This window comes from Melanotaenia boesemani, chromosome 8 (genome assembly GCF_017639745.1).
Source record: "Melanotaenia boesemani isolate fMelBoe1 chromosome 8, fMelBoe1.pri, whole genome shotgun sequence".
Lineage (NCBI taxonomy): Eukaryota > Metazoa > Chordata > Actinopteri > Atheriniformes > Melanotaeniidae > Melanotaenia > Melanotaenia boesemani.
The window spans coordinates 26,914,792-26,934,399 of NC_055689.1; the positions used below are offsets into that span (position 1 = coordinate 26,914,792).

Genomic DNA, 19,608 nt, shown 5'->3' on the forward strand with positions numbered 1-19,608 from the left:
TTACTGAGAAGAGTAAAGCTGCCCTGGTAAGAAATTCATATCTGGATAAATGCAAACCAGTTAACATGTGGATGATTATAGGGAAACTCAACTTAAAAACTTAAGAAAGATATATTCTCACCATTCAAGCTGTATGTCTCCATAAGGTGGTGCAGGAGGCCGTGGCTCACATTAGCATGCAGGAAATAATAGTTAGAGAGCAGGGAATGGAGTTTCTCCAGCTGTCCACTTTGAATCTAACCAAAGCAAAATAACCAGGAGTTAAAGTCTTCATCTGAAGGCTATCTGTAACACAACTTACCAGGTTTATATTTTTCAGTTGTTTATGTTGTGCAGTGTTTAAAAAATGAAGTAATATTTCTAACCAGGCTGGAAGGCAGATGCATGACAGAGTTGGCCTCACAATGAAGGAAGGTATCCTGTCCCTGAGGGTCCGCCATCGCCCACAGATGAGCTGTCGAATCAAGAATGTTTTAAATACACAGGGGCTCTTGCTTATGCCTAACAAAAGTAAACCGTGGTAGAGTACCAGCCAGTATCAGATGAGCTGTGGTTCTGTCGCTTGTTGTTGGGAGAAGAAAATCCTCGAAGGCTTGCTTCACCTCCGGATTGTTAAGAACCAGCAAGTCGTCAGTGTCATGACAGTGAGACGGACCAATCAGACTGCAGGAAAGCATCCAAAGATTGGACATAATCAATCTAAACAGCTTGCCAAAATCTATATTATGCCCCTAACAACAACTTAGAATTTAGACATGATCGAGAAAAAAAGGATAAATGTTTATCAATCAAAAATATTATATATAGTAATACTTGACAAATTTACCAGTGTACATAAAACTATTAAATCAAAAAATACTTTAATAATCCCTGACGGTAAATTAAAAATCAAGAATAATGTAGAGTTAAACTCAGATACCAACAGTTAGGTTCCTGCCACCCAACACCTTTACCTCATAAGTGAATAATACCTTTGCAAACACTGCACTATACGGGTAAAAACTGCCATGGGAATGCGTCCTTCAGGCGTCCTGGATAGGTGAAGCACTTCCTGCCACGTGACTTGTCCATCCCGCGAACACAGACAATTGCATGTGTTCAGTACAGAGTACAACTCTCTCTCCTTCAGGCCTGGGAAAAAAGATGAAAAATTAAGCGAGCGGAGACAATGCACCATCCTCAAACCAAACTTCTTAGCTTCTTTAGTTTAACAGATAGTTTTCGTGTGCGGCAGACTTTAGAGACAGGAAGTATTACGGGGTACCAAAACAGAGAAATGAGTTTTGGTACTAGATCATGGGTCTGCTTGGTTCTGTGGATCTACAGGTGATTGAATGTGTTTTTAATTCACTCTTACAACATTAATATGAATGTATTGCGTCTGTTTATTGATGATTAGGGTGATAACTCCAACAGTGTTGGACACTCTATTGTCTGGCTGTGCTACAATGGTCTTTGGAAAATATTTTTCTTAGATTTTTTTTTTTTTTTTAAAGGGACAATGAAGGCTTATCATAACTATTCCTACTTTTAAAATCTGTCCCCTGCCAAACTGCACCTCAGGGACCCATTGTCCAAACCACTCCTAAACTTGTTTTATTCTGCTGAAGAAGGCCACAACCAAAAGGGAACAGAATGCCATACAAGCATGGTACCATGTCTTACTAACCTTTATTCAATCATGGTCATGGTCATGTGGGATAAAGTTCTGACAGTCATGGTCACTCACGGCCCTATCAACAAAATTTGACCTTCCTTGGATCAGATTTAAGAAATACTGAACAGAGCATAGAAGAAAGATGTAGACTTCTCTAAATCAAGTCTTTGCATTTCAGTTTTTGAAAAGTCAGTAATTTGTTAATTCCAACAACTCCCCTTTAAAACTGACTCTTCACTGGATGCCTTGTGTGTCTCACCACTGAATTGCTGAAATTGTGACAATAACATCAAGTTTATTCTCTTCACCTGTGATGGTTTAGATGTTCTGGTTGACAGGAAAATTTTACACCAGAATCTCTCAAATAATTGGCACTTACTCTATATTCCGCGCTTTCAACATGCGCAGCTGTTGGTATGATAAAAACTACATAAAATCTTGACTAATCTTACCGGTGGAGCTAACAGTGAGAGCTTGTAGGGCCCAGCGGAGTCCCATCATGCCTCTGTGCTGCAAGCAGAGTCTCTCCAGGCTGTACTGCACCAGCTGGCTCAGAGACTGCGGCAAACCCTGCAGGCTCTCCTTCAACTGGGACACAAAGGTAGAGGACCATCTTATCACAGTTATTAATAAACAAAAGTTCATCAAGATCACATGACTAAACTAAACTAAACTAAACTAAACTAAAGGAGTGTGTAGAATTAACTTTGTTAATATTCTTCTGCTGTACTTAGCCATCTTATTTCTAGTCCTATATTATGTTTTGTGGAGTTTGAGTTGACACACAAAATAAAATCTGTGAAACCACATTGGACGTAGATTAAAAAGTGAGGTCACACCTTATCAAAAGAGGAGAAGTTCCTCAGGTCTTCGCAGGCCAGGTACAGGTACAGAGGACTCACTGCTCCTTTCTTCGTTATTAATGTCTGAAGCTGCACAAAGCACGGTTTGAGGTAAAAAGACAAGTTTTTAAACCATTTAAGAGCCTAGCAAGAAATGAAACACTGACTCATGTAGAGAATGTGAGGAAACATCATGGTTTGGTGCAGTCTGGAATGGGTGCACTATGTTGTGAGATACTTCTGTTAACTACAATCACTATCTGGTTGAATTATGTTTTGTTTGGCTGAAAATGATCACATCTTTTTTAGCTATATCTTACTAAGATTGATAAAAGGTAAGGAGAAATTAGATGGACCTAAATGAAAAATCTGCCAGTAACAAACCAGTATTGTGATTTAATCTAAAAGCAGAACATCTTACAATAGAAATGTACTCAGATGTGTTTTTTGAGGCTGATCCTGTAGTTTGAACAGAGAAAACCACTGTCCTGAAGTAAGCATTCAGGGTCTATGCATTCAGAAGACACCCTCAAAGCAAGGAGGAATACCATATGATGTCTAACCAAAACAATATGTGATGTCAATGTCACATTCTCTATAGCAGCCTTTCTCAAACTGGGGGTCCTGACCGCTACTGGGGTCCCAAAATAATTTCAAGGGGTTGCCAGATCATTGTAGAAAAAAAAATAGGAAAAAGCCCACATTTATCAAATAAATTTGGGATTTTTATTAGGGCTGTCAAAATGAACGCATTAATGCTATGAAATTAGAGAGATTTACAGAATGCCCATTAGAATGACCTATCTGATATATCACACAATTAACTCAGTCATTCTGGGGGTCGTGAATACCAACGTATGTCATCTTGGGGTTTGTAAAGTTTGGGAACCACTGCTCTGTAGGACAGGAGCCATAAATCATAGAACCTGGTTGTTGAATGCAGAGTCGCTGAGTTTCTTCCCGAAGGTATCCAGTTCCTTCTGAACGATCTCCTTTCTGTCCGGCATGCTGAGCTGTCCCAGGGAAAACAGGAGAGTTGCTCTTTTCTTGGCCAGTGTTTGCAGCAGAGCTGCTTTGGATGTGATGCTTAGCACTAAACACACACCCTGTCAAGAAAAACCCAGAGTTCAAAGTTGTAAGAACAGATATGAGCTGCTCAGGATGCTGCTAAAGCTTTTGCACATCTTTTGCTCTGAAATTAGATTTTGGTTTTGCTGACTGTGAAATACAAGATATTTTATAAATATTTCTGCTCAGTGACTGTACACACTTCATGCTGATAATCAACCAGAAAAGAAAATCAGTCAAAACTAGTAAAACAAAAATCAAAATATTAGATAAATGGCTTAATTTGCATTCCTAATATTGAGTATTTTGTGGTATACAATGAACTGTAAGAAATTTCAGGGGCCTTGAAATCATGATGCGAGATCTGAACATGCTGCTTTTTCCTCCTCCTGTGACTGACCTGTGGAAGCTGCTGTGGGATCCAATCAGAACTGAGCTGTCCTCTGCCATCCTGGACGAGATCAACCCCATCAACCAGCAGCACCAGAGGCTTGTTCTTCTTCATGTCCTTCAATGTGGTGTGAAATTCTGACAGCATATCTCTGAAATGAGAAAATACTTTAAATAAACAAGAACAGCTGGAAACTCCTGGTAGTACATAAACTTAATGATGTAGAAGCTTCTCACTTGTACAAATGGGGAGGAGGAGATCCCTCGTCTGTTTCTTTCATCTTTCGCAGCCACTGAATGAGGCAGCGAAGCAGGTTTTCCACAGAGCGTGCTGGCTGACTAGCAGCAGTAGAGTAGGAGATGACGTCACAGCTGAGGTTTCTTCTGGACTTAACTCCAGATTTGAGCGCCTCTGCAAGAGCAGCCTTTATGTAGATACATAAATAAGGGCGGCAGTGTTTACTTTCCAGTAGTGACAAAGTTACTGTTTAGTAACATCTTTTCTGATTAGAAATTAGCCAGTTTGTGACCTTTTACAGACAAATAATAATATCAAGAAGGAAATATTTTGTTAACAACTGTCACCTGCAAGATAACATCAAAATCTTTAATATTAAAAATAGATCATTAACATGTCCTGGCCATGTCTCCATACAGTGTTTCTGTACTTCCTTACAAGCTAAACTCAAAAATTTACCATAAAGACAGATTTGCCCTCTCCGGGTCCTCCCTCTATCACCACCATCCCTCCCTTGGTCTGGGCCTGCTCCACCATCTCCACAGCACCGGACAGCACCTTCGCCCTGCCAAAGAACTGCCTTTGCAACGCCCCCTGGTGAACCTCCTGCTCAAACACTTCCAATGCAGCTTCAGCCTGGCCCCCCTCCTAGCAGATGAAGAGTAAAAATCACCTCAGCTGTGAATGAGCAGAAGAATCAAAAATGCTGAGGGTACATATAGCAGCAGTGGTTTCAGAGTGTTGAGTTACTGACTTCCACAAACAGTTTCTTAACAGCCGCCCAAAGATCCTCCAGCACGGACTTGCCGAAGTCTTCCAGGTTTTTTAGATATGGCTTTCCGTCCACGACACCTCCCCACGCACAAGAGTAACTACAATAGAAAGACACATGCAGGATAAGCAGGAGCTTTTAAGATAATGTTGTGGTAGTTACTGCCTCACAATGTTAGTTTTTCAAGAAAATGAGTCAGACGTCACTTAGAAAAAAAATACATATTAAGTAGAAGTAATTAAAGCAAAAATAAAAATCTAAAACAATAAGTATTTGCAAAGTATAGTAAATTATTCCAGTTACAGTGGCTGTGCTGCAGACATGTGACAGAGCCCTTACTTTTCAGTGACTTTGACATCACTGGCCAAAAGTCTTGTCTTCAAAGACGACATTTTATCCTCAGCTTCCTTTGATTCAGGAGCAAAATGAGACCTCCAAGCTACAGGAACTGATCTGAAAAACATCAGAAGAAAAACAGAAATATGAACAGTAATTAGCTTTTAAACTAATTTATAATAATTACAAAAAAAATCTGTTCAGTTTCTGCCATCAAAGATCATTATTTAAAAAAAATGCTTACTTAATGATATTTGGATCTCTGATGTAGCAGAGCATCCGCTGGTGTGCTGTTTCAGGGTAAAGAGCCTGGAACTGACGGATCTCCATCTCTGTGATAGACAGTCCCTCCGGGGCCGAGGCCAACTGCACATCAACAAGAACATCATCATTTTAGTGCTATAAAAGGTAAAGAACTTTAAATAAAATGACAATGAAAATATCATTAGCTTTTATGCAAAGCATTTGCCTCAAATCCATATAAATACACTTTTTTAAGGTATTCTTGCCTACATAATTTGCTATTATGTCTTCTTGTCTTGGTCATTTGATGGCCTGCCTTCAATAAAACAACTATTTACACTGTTTCAAGATACTTTAATTTCAAATATACATGCAGAATGTAAACTATAGACTTTAACTGGGTCTGCAAATAATATTTATTTAACTATTTGGAAATTCTTTTAATTAATTCTTGCAGAAAACCGTCTATCAGAGATTCTTATCCACCTTGTCTTGTACAGCAAAGATCTCAAAACTCAGCAGAAAACAGAAAATGGCAGTGATGCCACAAAATTAAGATTTTGTAAACTAGAGATTTTTATCATTATGATTAAAAGTTTTTAAACAATCATTTATCAAAACATCCGTAGACGGTGGGATGAGTCCAGTAGCCTGTGTTCAGCTTGACTAAAATCATAATTCTGTCTGTGTGTTACTTATTGCATTTAGAATACATCTTATATCTTCACTGGTAAGTGATTTTATAGTATTATGGTGGTCTTATTTAATGCAAGCATAAAAAGTATGTAAAGTAAGACAAGTGTAGTTTTGATACTTTTTAGTTTGTTCTTCATTCATTGATTTTAATTCCAACTGTGATTTAAGATTTTTCCTGCATAAAAGGTTATAAAAATATCCATCTAATACTGAGGACTTTGATCATACGTCTCTACCAGCACATCTTACCCAGCTGTACTGTGGCAGGTCAGGCAGGGCAGGTCTGGGGGGCACCTGGCCATACCTCTCCCCCAGGATCCCCACCAGCATCTGGCTGCGACACACCTCAGACAAACAAAGATCAGTGGACCTCTCCGACTCCTCCTCTGTCACACCCCAGCGCAGCTCCACCTCCTGTAGGCTGAGGCAGTGCATGGCAGCACGGCGCCGGAGCTCTGGGAAGACGCTCCGTACCAAGACATCCCGCTCAGCGTGCATGTCTCTGAAGGTGGAGGAGATGAACACTCGCACACCTTGCCACCTGATTATACACAGGTTCAAGCTTGTGTTAAACTACTGAGAATAAGGAAGGAAACTTAAAAGGAAACAAAAACTTAAGTCAGAAGATGCCAAAAAATTGCTTCTTCACTGTAAAGTGACCTTATTTTTGGGCTGGCTGGTATAGAAACAATGTTGTCCAAGGTCTGGGGGCCTGTAGCGCCCTCTGGTGGTGGTATGTTGTACAGCTTGTCCAAATGTTCAACATGATCCAGCAGCCTAGAAGATCCTCGTTCTGCCACAAATCTGGTGACATGGTCACAAAAAAACTTTGACATTTTAGCATATTTATTCATTCACTTTATTACTGACAAGCTATTTACCTGTCTAGAAAATAGGCAGCTATAGTGTACAGCAAATTAACATGTTATACTGTAGTCTATGACAGTATTTAGATGTCATAGATTACAAACTTTGTCACTTTAATGATCAGTTTACTGTAAAGTAGAAAATGTTCTGCTTGACAGGACAAAGCTTTGAAATGAAGTCCACCTACTGCAGATTACTAAGCCCTGCTTTAAATCTATCTTGCCAACTTTAAACGAATGAGCCAGACTACAACTACTTCATTCACATTTATTCTCATGTTTGTGTTATGCAAAGCAAACTAGCATGGTTTGCTTTTGCAAACTTGTGGATGAGAAGAATAATTAGGCATTTTACCTCAGCATTTGCTCACTGAAGCCGCTCAGTTTCACACTGTTCCTGTCAGGAGAGTCTTCGTGTGTCCTAAACACAACAGTACAGTAAGTTAAGAACAGACAGAGAAAATGGAGTTAACTTCCTAACGAGGTGTAATATTAAGGCAGAATGTCACATAACAGAAAGACGAAGAATTACCTCTCTGACAAATAGATTTGCACCTCCAGGGCTTTGTTGTTCATCTCTTTCTTGTAGGTCCTGATGGCCTGCTCAACTTCACTGGCCAACCAGGATTCTGTCAGCACGATGATGTTGTCAATCTGAGGCACAGAGGTATTACAAGATCTTAGTCAAAAGTCGGGTGGAGCCATACTGGCAGCAGCTCCACCCTGCAGACATTTGATCTGAAGATGTCAAAATGTGATAATCAATGCCATATTCTTTGACCTCTTCTCTTTTTTGATTATATGCACTTTTCTGCTGCTGGACCAAATTAAGAATTGAGACTTACATTAAAAATCAATATTAGGGGTTAAAACATTACATATGTCTACTGATTTTGGCATAATGGGGACAGATGTCTCTGGTCAAGAATTTTCCTCATAAATATTTTAGTGTTTAATTTGTGTCTCTGTCACTAAATAGAAATCAATGCATTTCTATAACATAATGACTCATCTACAGGAAATTTTAGAGCACTTATAATGTCAAAATTATTTCTTCTAATGAACTGGCGGTCTGTTCAGGGTGTACCCTGCCTCTCGCCTGGCAACACCTGGGATAGGCTCCAGCTGAGTGTTTGTTGGTCACATGTGGGATAAAGTTCCGACATGCAGTCCTGTGACTGTGTAGCCATGATAAGCTGGTGCTTTAGGACCCTCTCTGTGGCTTTCATAACAACAGAGGTGAGAGCCACGGGTCGAAGGTCATTATGAGGTCTGGTTGTGTTTCTTTTGGGGATGGGGATCATTGAGACCACGGTTTTCAGTCCCTGTCAAGCTAAGTGAAGGTTTCCCCCTAAATTTCTGCTCCACTTTGCTCATGTACCTCAGGTTGGCAGATTTTATGGCCTGCTTCACATCTCTGACAACTTCCCTCTTATCTAATTCAGAGCCTGTGTGCATCTGGGACTGAACAATATTCAACAGCATTTGTCCAAACCATCCCCAGGTGGGTGGTGCATCTTACATACTGATGGAAACCTTTAAGGGAGTTATTAGGAGAGCAGAGATCAAAGTCACCCATGATGAACTTGGAGGAGTCTAATGATAACTGTTCTAATTTATTTAAAGTGCTGGTGATGTAGCTGTGGCAGCATTGGCTCTGGGATGAATGTATAACAGAATGGGAAAAAGCTGTGGAAATTCTCTGGGGAGGAAGGACGGGTGGAGGGAAACACACAGAAGCTCAATGTCTGATGTGCACAGTTTCACCCTCACTACGAATGTGGAGCACCAGCATGTGTTTACATAAAGAAACACACCCCTGACACACTCTCTGTCAACAGAATCAATAGTTAACAGCAGATAATTAAAAACTCTCAAAAGAAACTTTTTTGTTTGTTTTTTTCAAAGTGGCATGATTTAATACCATTTAAGTCTAGGTGTGACTGTAGTAGGTAAATGTCCTACATTACAACCCTGCAGAAAACATGAAATAAACTAAATATATCAGATAAACCAACCTTGTTTTTAGTGGTGAGCATTCTGTAAAAGAAACTCCTGTCTGACTCTGACTGACTGGAACACTTCTGTGAAAAAGAAGAGCGTATCAGCAAAGACAAAACAGGATAACATGATGCTTCAGCAGTGCAGAAATGTAAATGTAAGTTCCTTTCTTAGATGGTAAAATACCTCATTTCTGTTTAACCCTCATACACAAAGATAAAAGTTGTGTGAGAAGTTAAACTAGAAAAAAAATATTTATCATTTGAAATTAAAGAGTAGCACAACTCCAGAGAAACATCCTGACCTCCATTTGTTTGAGCACAGATCTGACATTGTCCAACAGCTTGTCAGACTCCAGCTTGGCTTCTTCACAGTGACTGTATGAGCTTAAGCAGAGCTGGCAATCTTCTGCGCTGCTGTTAATCATCAGAGCGAGCAGAGCTGCCACCTCCATCATCTGTGAAGATTTACAAATGTCATGAGCAGTTAGCTTATTCAGTGTTTTTACACCAGCCTTCCTCTGAGTTACTGCCAATGTGAAAAACAGACACTTACAGAAGGAGTGAGTTTGCTAGGCTCCTCCCTCCTCATGGAGTCATTTTTTTCTTCCTCATCCTCCTGCTCCTCTTTTTGTTCCGGATCTGGAGGGAGGCAGAAGTCCTGTTTCCGACTCCAAGACACATCGTCTGAAAAGGAACAGGAGAGCAGGATAACGGTCCTCCCAGGAAGCGGGGGAACGTTGTAACGACAGGAGATCTGAACCGCTGTCTCCAGAGCTTTACGGTAACGGTCCAACAGCTCAACAGTGTACTGCCTCTGACTGAACACAGACAAGGGAAAAGAAAAAAATCCAACTGAGCAAAAACATTATGAAAAAGTGCATCATTGTAATTATTAGTTTTGGTTGCACATTCTCAGTGATACCTTTTAATACTCTTTTTCTTCTCTTTAAGTGCTGTGTGTATGTCTTTAGTTTTTATGAATGGAGCAGCCTTAAAACTCTAAAGAGGCAGAAAAATGCCCAAACTAAAATTCGAATCTCTTGACTCCGCTTCACTGAACTTAAGACTCTGTACACCTGAATATCTGACTGACAGTGGTGATACCAAGTTACACTAAGAGGGGATGCATCATCATTCGCCTCCTCAATAACCATGATGCGTGATAAAAGACAAAACAAAAACTTTAAGCCTTTTATTTATTTATTTTTATTTTTTTGTTATTTATTTTTTTGCTGTGTTTTCTCCAGTTTGTTCAGGAAATGTGTGCTATGGTCTTTTGAAAATCTTTTTTTTACCTTTCATAGTTCTTAAATGATTAAGTATGTAGTCAAATTTAAAGGCCATTCAAAGTTATAGGAGAAGCCTCGATTTGTGGGCAGAGCAGCAAAGTTGCACCATGGTTGAGGGTGCACAAATGATTTTTAACTTTCACAAAAGCAAAGTCATCAATCAAGGCTGTGAAAAGGCAAATGTGAGAAAATTCATTTGGATTATACGGTCTGTAATATATCATTTGGACGGCTGATATGAGCACACATTGATAAAGTTATTCTTCTTGTTTGATGTATACCCACCCGTTACACCAGACTGGAGGAGCAAAGTGACATTCTTGTATGCATTTACAAAACATGCATGCTTATGTGTTGCAAACATTTAACAGTATCACCCTTTAGGTTATTGATTTATCACCAATGCTTACCCTCAAAGCTTTCTGCAATGAAGGCTTCTCTTTAAATCTTCAGCATTTTAAGCACGTCAAGAACATTTTAAGATAGAAATCTTTTGCTTTTGCTTGTCAACCCAAAAACTTCTGCTAAGACTTCACCATCACATCTTTTTTTAAACAAGATTTCCATTTCTTTACCTTTAACATAGCAGATGACATTTATTCAGCAGAAAGCATACAGGGCTATTTTTTTGCAATGATCAGTTAATTCTCATTTCTTTGGCTGGTCTGCCACAGTTTGCATTACAGCTTCAACACATGCTCGTCTGTTCATTGCAAATTACTGTGGCTTGTTCTAACATAACAGATAAAACATCAAAGCACTAAAGGCACACTGCCCGAAAAGAAAAAGACAACTACAAGCGATGTTAAAATGAAGACAGAAATACAAGATAACGTTCACTTACTTGGCCTTTATGATTTGGGCCTTCTTCAGTTGGTACAGCCGATAGATAAACGGCACCCCAAGCGTCACCTTTTTTCGGCCCCTCTGAGTCGTCTCCCAGTCCTGCCGATTGAAGCGCCTGCTTTTGGGGATATTTTTCAAGATGCTCGCCAGGATCTCTTTAGTGGAGGGTGTTGCTTGCTGCGATGCAGAGGCTACAGAGCAAACGGTTTTAAAAAAGGGTACTTACTGTATTTATAAAGGTACTTTACAAGGTTTACATGATTCGTTTCTTATGGCAGTTTCCAATAAAGCGGTTTTGTGATTGAGCAATCACTGCAATCAGTTATTTAGACCAGTGTGTGTGCAGTTGTGTCATTTATGATTCCTGTTTTAATTGTAGACACTGCTGCAAAGTAACAGCTCAAGAAAAGTCCTTACAGGTGGAGTTGTTCTTAATATTATATGGCTTATGAAAACTACACAAAACTGTCATAATCCATGCAAGATGTGCTTGTTAAATCTTATTAATTAAAAACTTTTATTGAGCTTATTGTGGGATTTATACTCTTGGCTAAGACTAGCAGTCTGGTACAGATGAATCAGATGTTCTTCCACAAAAGCACAGGGAAAACCAAACACTGGCACCACAGATGCACGTTTGCTTTTCTCCTTCAGCTGGTTTTTAATCTGCAACCTCCAAAGCAGGACAATGTGAAGTGTCACACCAATGAAAGTACTCCAGCATCATATTAAATAATATAAAACAGACTGAGGTTCAAACTCCCAGATTCTGGATTTTGGAACAAGCCAAACCCATTAAACCTGTTAGACTCCACAGTATGCCATCAGAGGTGTTGAGCTTGTGTCCCATTAAGTTTAGCAAAAAAAAGGGAACCACACAAGGCAAGTGGATTTAATGCTGCAGTTGATTGGAGGAAATAATGCAAATGTAGAGTTACATCCAATTATGTTACTCTCAAATAAAGTTTTCTTTTTTTAATTTTGGGTAATTTACATTTAATACTTGCTTTGGTGGCAATTCAGGACTTTGGCAACATTTTCAATGTAATTCTTTAACTTTATTTTTCTTAAATAATAGTTATTTACAGAAGCCAATGAGCCACAGCCTCTCAGCTGTAGTGACAAATGTTTATGCAGTTTAAGGAGTCTCACCCAAAGTGTGCAGCTCCATGATGACTTTGTAGGCAGCGAGAAATCTGAAAGGAAACTGTCTGCTCTGAATAATCGCTTTCTGAAAGCAAATCAACAGCACAACAGAACAGTACTTCAGATAGATAAAACTACACATTTACAGTGTACAATGGAAGAAAGAGAACCAGATGATGGACACAACATGCTTGGTTACAGTGTTAAACACCTGATTGGTCAGTCTGCTGAGGATCTTTTTGTGATGAGCCTCACTTATGCCTTTAGTGATCATGTTCCTCAGGTTCCTCAGCATGGCCATGAATGGAAGACACTTGCTGTCTGCACAGTACAAACATAATCTATCAGACATTGTGGAAATGTTTGTCTTTGAGTATTTGTCCTGTGTTATGGAATAATGTAGGACTTTCAGATTGACAAGTGTTGGACTGAATCTTAAAATTGTAGGCAAGTTAAGATAATACGTAGGAGACAAATTTTTCTGTGATGAGTTACTTTTTCCTCTTATTAATACCATCAACTACTTGGAACTAGTGATGCAACGGTTGTGCTGCTCTGGCCTACAAGCCTGTGCATGCTGCTGAGAATGATGACAGGCTGCAGCTATGTGTTTATTTTCAGACCTATGAGTTTCTCCCAGGTTGCTGCCTTGTTGCCTTCCAAGCTGAGCAGCCTCTCCCACGTTTGGGGCTCTTTAAGTTTCATTCGCTGCCCAGCTCTCTCTCTGTCCCACACACCCTTTATTCCAGAGCGATTGAACTCCTTTGGGTCACTAGGATACCTAAGAAAAGACAAACATGATCCATTTGAAAGTGTTTCCGCTTGCATCCCCAAGACTTTGTCTGTTTTTTTTTTATTTATATTTTTCATGACCCAGGAAACCAAACTTTGCTTAGCTTCTTTGTTATACAGTAAGAGATCTGAATTGGTTAAAAAAAAATTAAAAAGGTAAAAGCAAGTATAATAAGAATGAAAGTGAAACAAGCTTGAGGAGTAGTATTTGCTTTGGCATACTGACATTTCTTGTATTACAATTCTGAAGAACATTTTTAATGTCTTAATTAACAACATTTATCTGAAAGCTTTATTTAAAAATAAATTGACATACAAAATGCTTCAAGGGTTTATAGGATGTTGTTTTATGCTTTGAAATAATAAAACTGTACAGGTATGTTGAAAAGCAGCCATTAAAGCTTTTTAAATCTACTGGCCTTCTGTTTTTCCTCTTAATTTTGTTATTTCGGAAGTTTGAAATTTCCTTTGTTGGACACAGAAAAATGCTGAAATCCATGAGAAAGTGCAACATTTCATAGGTCCAAAGGGTCATAAACCAATCAGTCCCAGAGAGGTAGAACAATCATTTGGCTGATTCATCCTAACACCAAACATAAACCCTATAATGTTTTCATTTAAATTTATAGCCAATAAGGAGATACAGAAAAATTAGAAAATGCATTTAAATGGATGTAAGTTATGTACACAGACCAAAGTGCAGGATGAGAAAAAAAAATATATCTAAACACCACCTACAAAATGTCTTTGGGTAGCCAAAAACTAGTATAACATGCTTCCTAGTATAACCTGTTTATGCAGGACGTGCTTCTGAAACAATTGGTGGGGTTCTTCATGGGTGGATACATACTGTATGTTAGGACTTGTGTATCCACCAGTACACCAAAGTCAATTCAGAAGTGTTACTGTACAGAAAGTTTTCATTTCTTTTTTTGCTTAGGAAAGTCCCCACATGACTGAAGTGTCCTAGAAGTATCTAAAGTAGCAGCCGTGATAAAATGCTTCTTTTACTCTCTCATTTAGTACAAAAACACTAGACCAGGGATCTCAAATTCCAGTCCTCGAGATCTAATGCCCTGAAGGTTTTACATGTTTCCCAACTACAACACACCCATTTAAATGAAAAGTTCTGCTCAAGTCTGTTGATGGCTCAGTGATTTGAATCACATGTAAAACCGCAGGTCAGTAGCTCTCGAGGACCAGAGTTTGAGATCCTTGCATTAGACCATCATTTATGGAAAAAAAAAATTGAAAATCTGTCCCACATTTCCTTGCTTTTTAAAGTGAGATTTTATTATTTTCATTCAATTGTACTATTCTAAATTAGCTCTAAAATCTACATACAGAACTTCTACCCATTCAGGAGATTCTTTCTCTAAGGTACCATCTACTTTTTCTGCCTTTTGTTGCTAATGTCCAATCTTTGAAAGACATGTAGCAGCCATCAAATTAAAAATATCAGCTAATATTTTTTATGAAAAGTAAAATCATCCTTGTTGATTTATATGCTTCCTACATTTTATTATGAATAATATACTAGTTTGTGAGATTTGAATATCACCGCAGTTATTGCCCATATTATTTATAATATACGCAGCATTCCAGCTTGTCTTGGAATTGGGGGTTGTTCTTTATTATTAGAAATAATATCTTGTCTTACATCTCGTTATGCTAATATAATATGGCCTCAGTAAATCAACCCGATTTGATGGGAAGTCAATAGGAGGAGTAATTAATTAACTTTTTTTGAGGAAATTTTAAAGAGTTGTAGTTTCTGTATTGCAGACAAAAAAATCATAAACTAACACAACAAGCCAATTGAGGCCAGAAATCAACCAAAGAATTTTAACCATGGACTGAATTGAACTGAATGATTGTCAGTGTCAATCAGGTGTCAGTAATATTGAAACCATTTAACTGCCTTAAGGTGTAATCGCTGTGTGGATTTGTGCCTTTGAGGGTCTTACTTTCTTCCCAGGATGGCCATTACATGTTCAGCAGGTTCTTTAATGTGAAGCCTTTTGATCAGCTTCTTCATGCTGAACTCACTTTGCTTTTTATCCACCACTCTGTCGTCTTCTATCTGCAGCTACGCATACACCCAGACACACATAAACCATTGTTAGTGAATGCTTAAACAGCAGCAACACAAAGCAAAGCAGAAGAAATTAAATAAATAGCTTATTTCTTATTGTTTCTTCAACAGACATATGTTTAGATCTGCAGTCAGGACCACATTTACATAAACGATGTGAACTGGAAGCACAGTAGCTATAACCTTTTAGAAAAAAAAGATTAAACAGAGAGTCCTTTTTCATAAAAACCCTAAATGCAAATTTTTATAGAGTCTAAAAATGAATAGTGACTTACAAACTTCTTCAGAATAGAAGTATCTGATCTGAGCAGGTCTGCCCACTTCTTTAATTGTTCATCAGTTGGTTTCTGGAAATCACAAATAATGTGTTATGGACAAAAAAAAAAAAACATGAAATGTGTATTTATTGAACACGACTTTGCAAATTAATCCAACTGTATCAAAATAGTAACCACAAAGTTTTAGTCATGTTTTAAAGGACAATAAAACACAAGCAGTAATTACTAGTGCTGATTATGGTGGTGGTCATATTAGTTTTATATGATTAAATCCAATTTTAACAATGAACAAAAAAAAGGATAAGATTGCATCTGTACCTTTCCTTTGCGTTTCTTGTGGTTGTGTTTGCAGCGGTGTTTGCGTGTGTTGTATTTGGCCAGCTGATATTCGCTGAACTGCTTGAACTTGTCAGTCATCCCCTTCTTCAGACACATTGGCAGAGAACGGCTGAAGCACTGGAAAAATGAGATTACAGTTTAAAGACAGAAATTAAACATGGAGATCCACTGTAAAATAAAGCTCCCTAAGGCTTACTGTACTGTAGATTCTGACTACTTCCAGCCAGTCGGAGGGCAGCTGCACAGCAGCACAGAAGTATCTGCGGACATGCTGCTTGGTTGAGGGCAGACTGGCAGCCAGAGCCAACAAGAAGTTTGCTGTGATGCGGATGTTTAACTCTTGTCTGCAGTAAACTGCCACCTGCATGAGAAATGAAGAGCAGACATGAAATATTTGATGGTCAAAAAGTAACTCCAGTCTTCATCAATCTGTGCTATTTGTTTGCTATGCTTGTTTAACTGGGCCAAAAGATATTATAGTGCTTTAAGTCTGTTTAGAGAAAAATTCACAATAGTATGAAAATGTGTAACAAGCTGGTTACAATATAATGCAAATAAACATGGAATAATGCTACTACTGGAACAACTTAGGACTTCAGAAAGCCCCATACCAAAAGAAAAGTCAATTGCCCAATGACTATGTTGGAGAAATCATAGAAACCTAAACTATGATAGCATTTTCAAGAATGTCAACTATCCAAATACATTATGTTTCTGAATAAAACTGTAAATCATTATTGTGGTAACATGCTGCTTCAATGATGGACACATCCTCGCCAATGCAGGAAGATATAGAGCTATAGAGATGGATGCTATTTAAAGGTTTACCTTTCAGGGTGCAAAAAAAGTGGGAAAAAAATGGTAACAGAGTATATGTAATGCATCCATATATGAAGAAAAAAATGTTTTAAAGTTGAAAGAAAGATTCAACTCTTGCCTGTATTTTGTAGTGCTTTACAGAACACAGGCCACAACTTCAGGTAGGAATAATGTTAATATTACTGTAGATACCTGCAGTAACCAAATCAGCCTTTTACAACCTGAAGAATATATCTAGAATATGAGGACTGATGACACAACATGATTTAGAGAACTTGTTCATGCATTTGTTTTCAGTAATCTTGATTAATCTAATTGAGTTTTTACACACCTCTCTTAAAAAAATCATTATGAAATCTGCAACTAATCCAGAATGCTGCTGCTCGTGTCCTCACAAAGACCAAAAAGAGGAACATATCACTCTGGTTCTCAGATCGCTGCACTGCATTTACCACTGACATCTGTATGTATCATATGTACCTCAGTTTATGCATTCTATTGTATTTTTCCTCTCTGTTTTAGCTTGTTCTGTTTCTATTTGTTTGAATTCTCTTATTTTTCATTTCTTTGAATCTTTTTAGTTTGTTTTAATTCTCCTGTTCAATACTTTTCTTGATCCTGCTGTAATGTTTTTAAAGTCTTATGTAAAGCACTTTGAGTTGTCCTGTACATTAAATGTGATGTACAAATAAACCTGCTTTACTTCACTGGTGTGGAAAATTAGTTAAAATGTGTGGGAGTGTAGAATTACATCTAACAAAGGGAAATTTTTCCTGGAAAAACAGCTGTAAATCTGTATTTTATTATTATTATTATTACTATTATTAGGGATTCTTTCCTTTAAGGGGTTTTACCCATAGTTTGTTATGTTTGATCATAACATCAGGATGATGAAACACCATGAACAGTAAAACAACAGTTAACAAGCTTTCGTTCAGTTTGATGTTATGCCTTCAGAGCATGCAAACACACCTTGAGAAGAAACTGTGGGTCACAGTCAGAGATACCCTTTGCCAGGTTTATAATGGTGGTCCAAACACTGTCATCCGAGTCCCAGCCCTGTTGGCCTGGAGCTTTGCTTTTATTAACCAAGGAGCAACATACTGCATTCAGCAAGAGGTACTGAAGGACAGGCAGACAGAACAAGAAGGTGTAAGATTTCTTTAGTCAGTATAACATTAACTTAATGGAAGAAGTAATATTCAAGTGACACAAAAAACAACCTTTTTATCTTTTAATTCCTCTTTAGCTTTTTCATTTCCTTTATCAAGCTCTGCAAATTCCTCTTGTCTGATGACCACAGCGTCTCCAATTTCCTGGTTGCTCAGCTCTGTTTCCAGGACAGGTAAGTCCACGGTTGTCTCAGCATCAGCCTCCCCCTCATTTTCAGACAATACATCATCTTCATTAGGATGCTGCTGATGCAGAAGTCACACATATTAAAAAAGGAAAACATACATTAATAAGAATGGTAGCCAACATGCTTAAATAAGCATTAGCAGTCAAGTCATTTTTACTTTGAGTTTATTCTAAAAGACCAATGAAAAACTGCTCATGTACCAAACTTGTTCCCTCAAAACTGGACTGCATCTCTTCAGATATTTCCAGGACATCCTCATCTCCTCCATCACCCCTTTTCTGTTCTTCATCAATACCATGATGCATAAATGATGGAGCTTGAGCAAGACGGTTGAGCAGAGCACCACTTCCCAAGGATGTTGAGAGCAAAGGCTCACTTTGGGCAAAGGATGCAAATGAATGAGAGAATTGTGGCAAATTGCTAGTTAAGAGCTTGTTCTGGGTACTGAGGAGGGGTGAGGTGAGGGATGTTGCAGAGGAAGAGAGAAGCAAGGATGAAGTGGAAGATAAAATGGAAGGCTGGAGAGATGGGCAAGTGTAAGGTTGCACAGCAGAGTTTGAGAGTGAAGACAAAGGATTGGGCTTCATTGTGGAGGCTTGAGCTAGAATCCTATTCTCCAGACTTGGAGGAGAATAGTTGGAGGACAAACTTCTCCCACATGCAGCCGGCAGCTGCTCTTCTTCTTGGGCTATGTTTACCTGCTGCAATGTCAGTGCCCTCATCTGTTAGGAGAAATAAATAAATCAATGGGTTAAAAGCCATCATATGATGAAACCTCTCCTTTCATGTCCATATAATCCCATACAGTACAGATACAAGTAGTTCAGCTGCATTCCTGTTAACTGTTTGACCAAGGATTATTCTATTGAACTTAAGGGCGTGTTACTCACTAAAACCATCCATAAAACGGTAACAAAGTCCAAAAAGAGTTTGAACACTACCCAACAGATAACAATGCATAGGAGAGAGTTTAACTGACAAACAATAATACATAGATTATTTTAAAAGATTCAATCAAGCACAAACTTTGCTAACAAGAACATTTATCAAACATCCCTTAAATAATGGGCTGGTCCATGGCGGCCATGACCTGAGATCCATGTGCACAGGGTTTTTAATATTTCATGTTTGTATTTAGACACACTTATTTTTAGAAACTATATTTGCCACTAAATATAATAACCATGAATGAATTAAACTAAGATTGCAGACATCATTTGACTCAGGTGAAGACGGTCTATTTCTGTAATGACTCAACAGATTGGATAGGCGTGGTGATTAGCTATGAACACATATGTCAGATGCTGAAAACTCACCGCAAAACCCACAATTTAAACTTCACAGGCCGACAGTCTCGAACTTTTAACAAACGTTTCCTCTGTTGTATGGTGTTACTGTAAAGGTCCTGCAGAGTTCTGGGGCTAAATGTAACTTCCGACTTCCAGTTGTGACACAGGCAGCCGCTTGGGTTAGCCACAGGGCACTGATTGGTCAGTTTTGTTGTGTACTTTTTTACCGTAATAACCAACATTT

The 19,608-nt window shown here is 38.5% G+C and overlaps 1 protein-coding gene across 3 annotated transcripts in view; it reads right to left on the bottom strand.

The window, feature by feature from the left end:
* tep1 (telomerase-associated protein 1) overlaps nt 1–19,516 on the bottom strand; it is a 31,996-nt gene extending 12,480 nt beyond the window's left edge. For 2 of the 3 annotated variants that reach the window (XM_041993153.1, XM_041993152.1), the window contains exons 1-32: nt 19,392–19,516; nt 18,276–18,797; nt 17,939–18,133; nt 17,688–17,837; nt 16,093–16,257; nt 15,876–16,013; nt 15,555–15,626; nt 15,152–15,273; nt 13,016–13,173; nt 12,604–12,713; nt 12,399–12,477; nt 11,245–11,437; nt 9,665–9,929; nt 9,414–9,566; nt 9,127–9,192; nt 7,641–7,762; nt 7,464–7,529; nt 6,903–7,046; nt 6,492–6,783; nt 5,548–5,669; nt 5,307–5,420; nt 4,950–5,067; nt 4,655–4,843; nt 4,195–4,382; nt 3,968–4,109; nt 3,426–3,605; nt 2,497–2,589; nt 2,110–2,245; nt 972–1,131; nt 530–663; nt 366–454; nt 122–236 (exon numbers count right to left, since the gene is read on the bottom strand). In XM_041993153.1, coding sequence (XP_041849087.1) covers nt 122–236; nt 366–454; nt 530–663; nt 972–1,131; nt 2,110–2,245; nt 2,497–2,589; nt 3,426–3,605; nt 3,968–4,109; nt 4,195–4,382; nt 4,655–4,843; nt 4,950–5,067; nt 5,307–5,420; nt 5,548–5,669; nt 6,492–6,783; nt 6,903–7,046; nt 7,464–7,529; nt 7,641–7,762; nt 9,127–9,192; nt 9,414–9,566; nt 9,665–9,929; nt 11,245–11,437; nt 12,399–12,477; nt 12,604–12,713; nt 13,016–13,173; nt 15,152–15,273; nt 15,555–15,626; nt 15,876–16,013; nt 16,093–16,257; nt 17,688–17,837; nt 17,939–18,133; nt 18,276–18,797 — 4,792 coding nt within the window. In that variant the 5' untranslated portion in view covers nt 19,392–19,516. The remainder of the gene's footprint in view (nt 1–121; nt 237–365; nt 455–529; nt 664–971; nt 1,132–2,109; nt 2,246–2,496; nt 2,590–3,425; nt 3,606–3,967; nt 4,110–4,194; nt 4,383–4,654; nt 4,844–4,949; nt 5,068–5,306; nt 5,421–5,547; nt 5,670–6,491; nt 6,784–6,902; nt 7,047–7,463; nt 7,530–7,640; nt 7,763–9,126; nt 9,193–9,413; nt 9,567–9,664; nt 9,930–11,244; nt 11,438–12,398; nt 12,478–12,603; nt 12,714–13,015; nt 13,174–15,151; nt 15,274–15,554; nt 15,627–15,875; nt 16,014–16,092; nt 16,258–17,687; nt 17,838–17,938; nt 18,134–18,275; nt 18,798–19,391) is intronic. The other variant, XM_041993154.1, reaches the window with a different exon arrangement.
* Nucleotides 19,517–19,608: the final 92 nt, after the last annotated feature.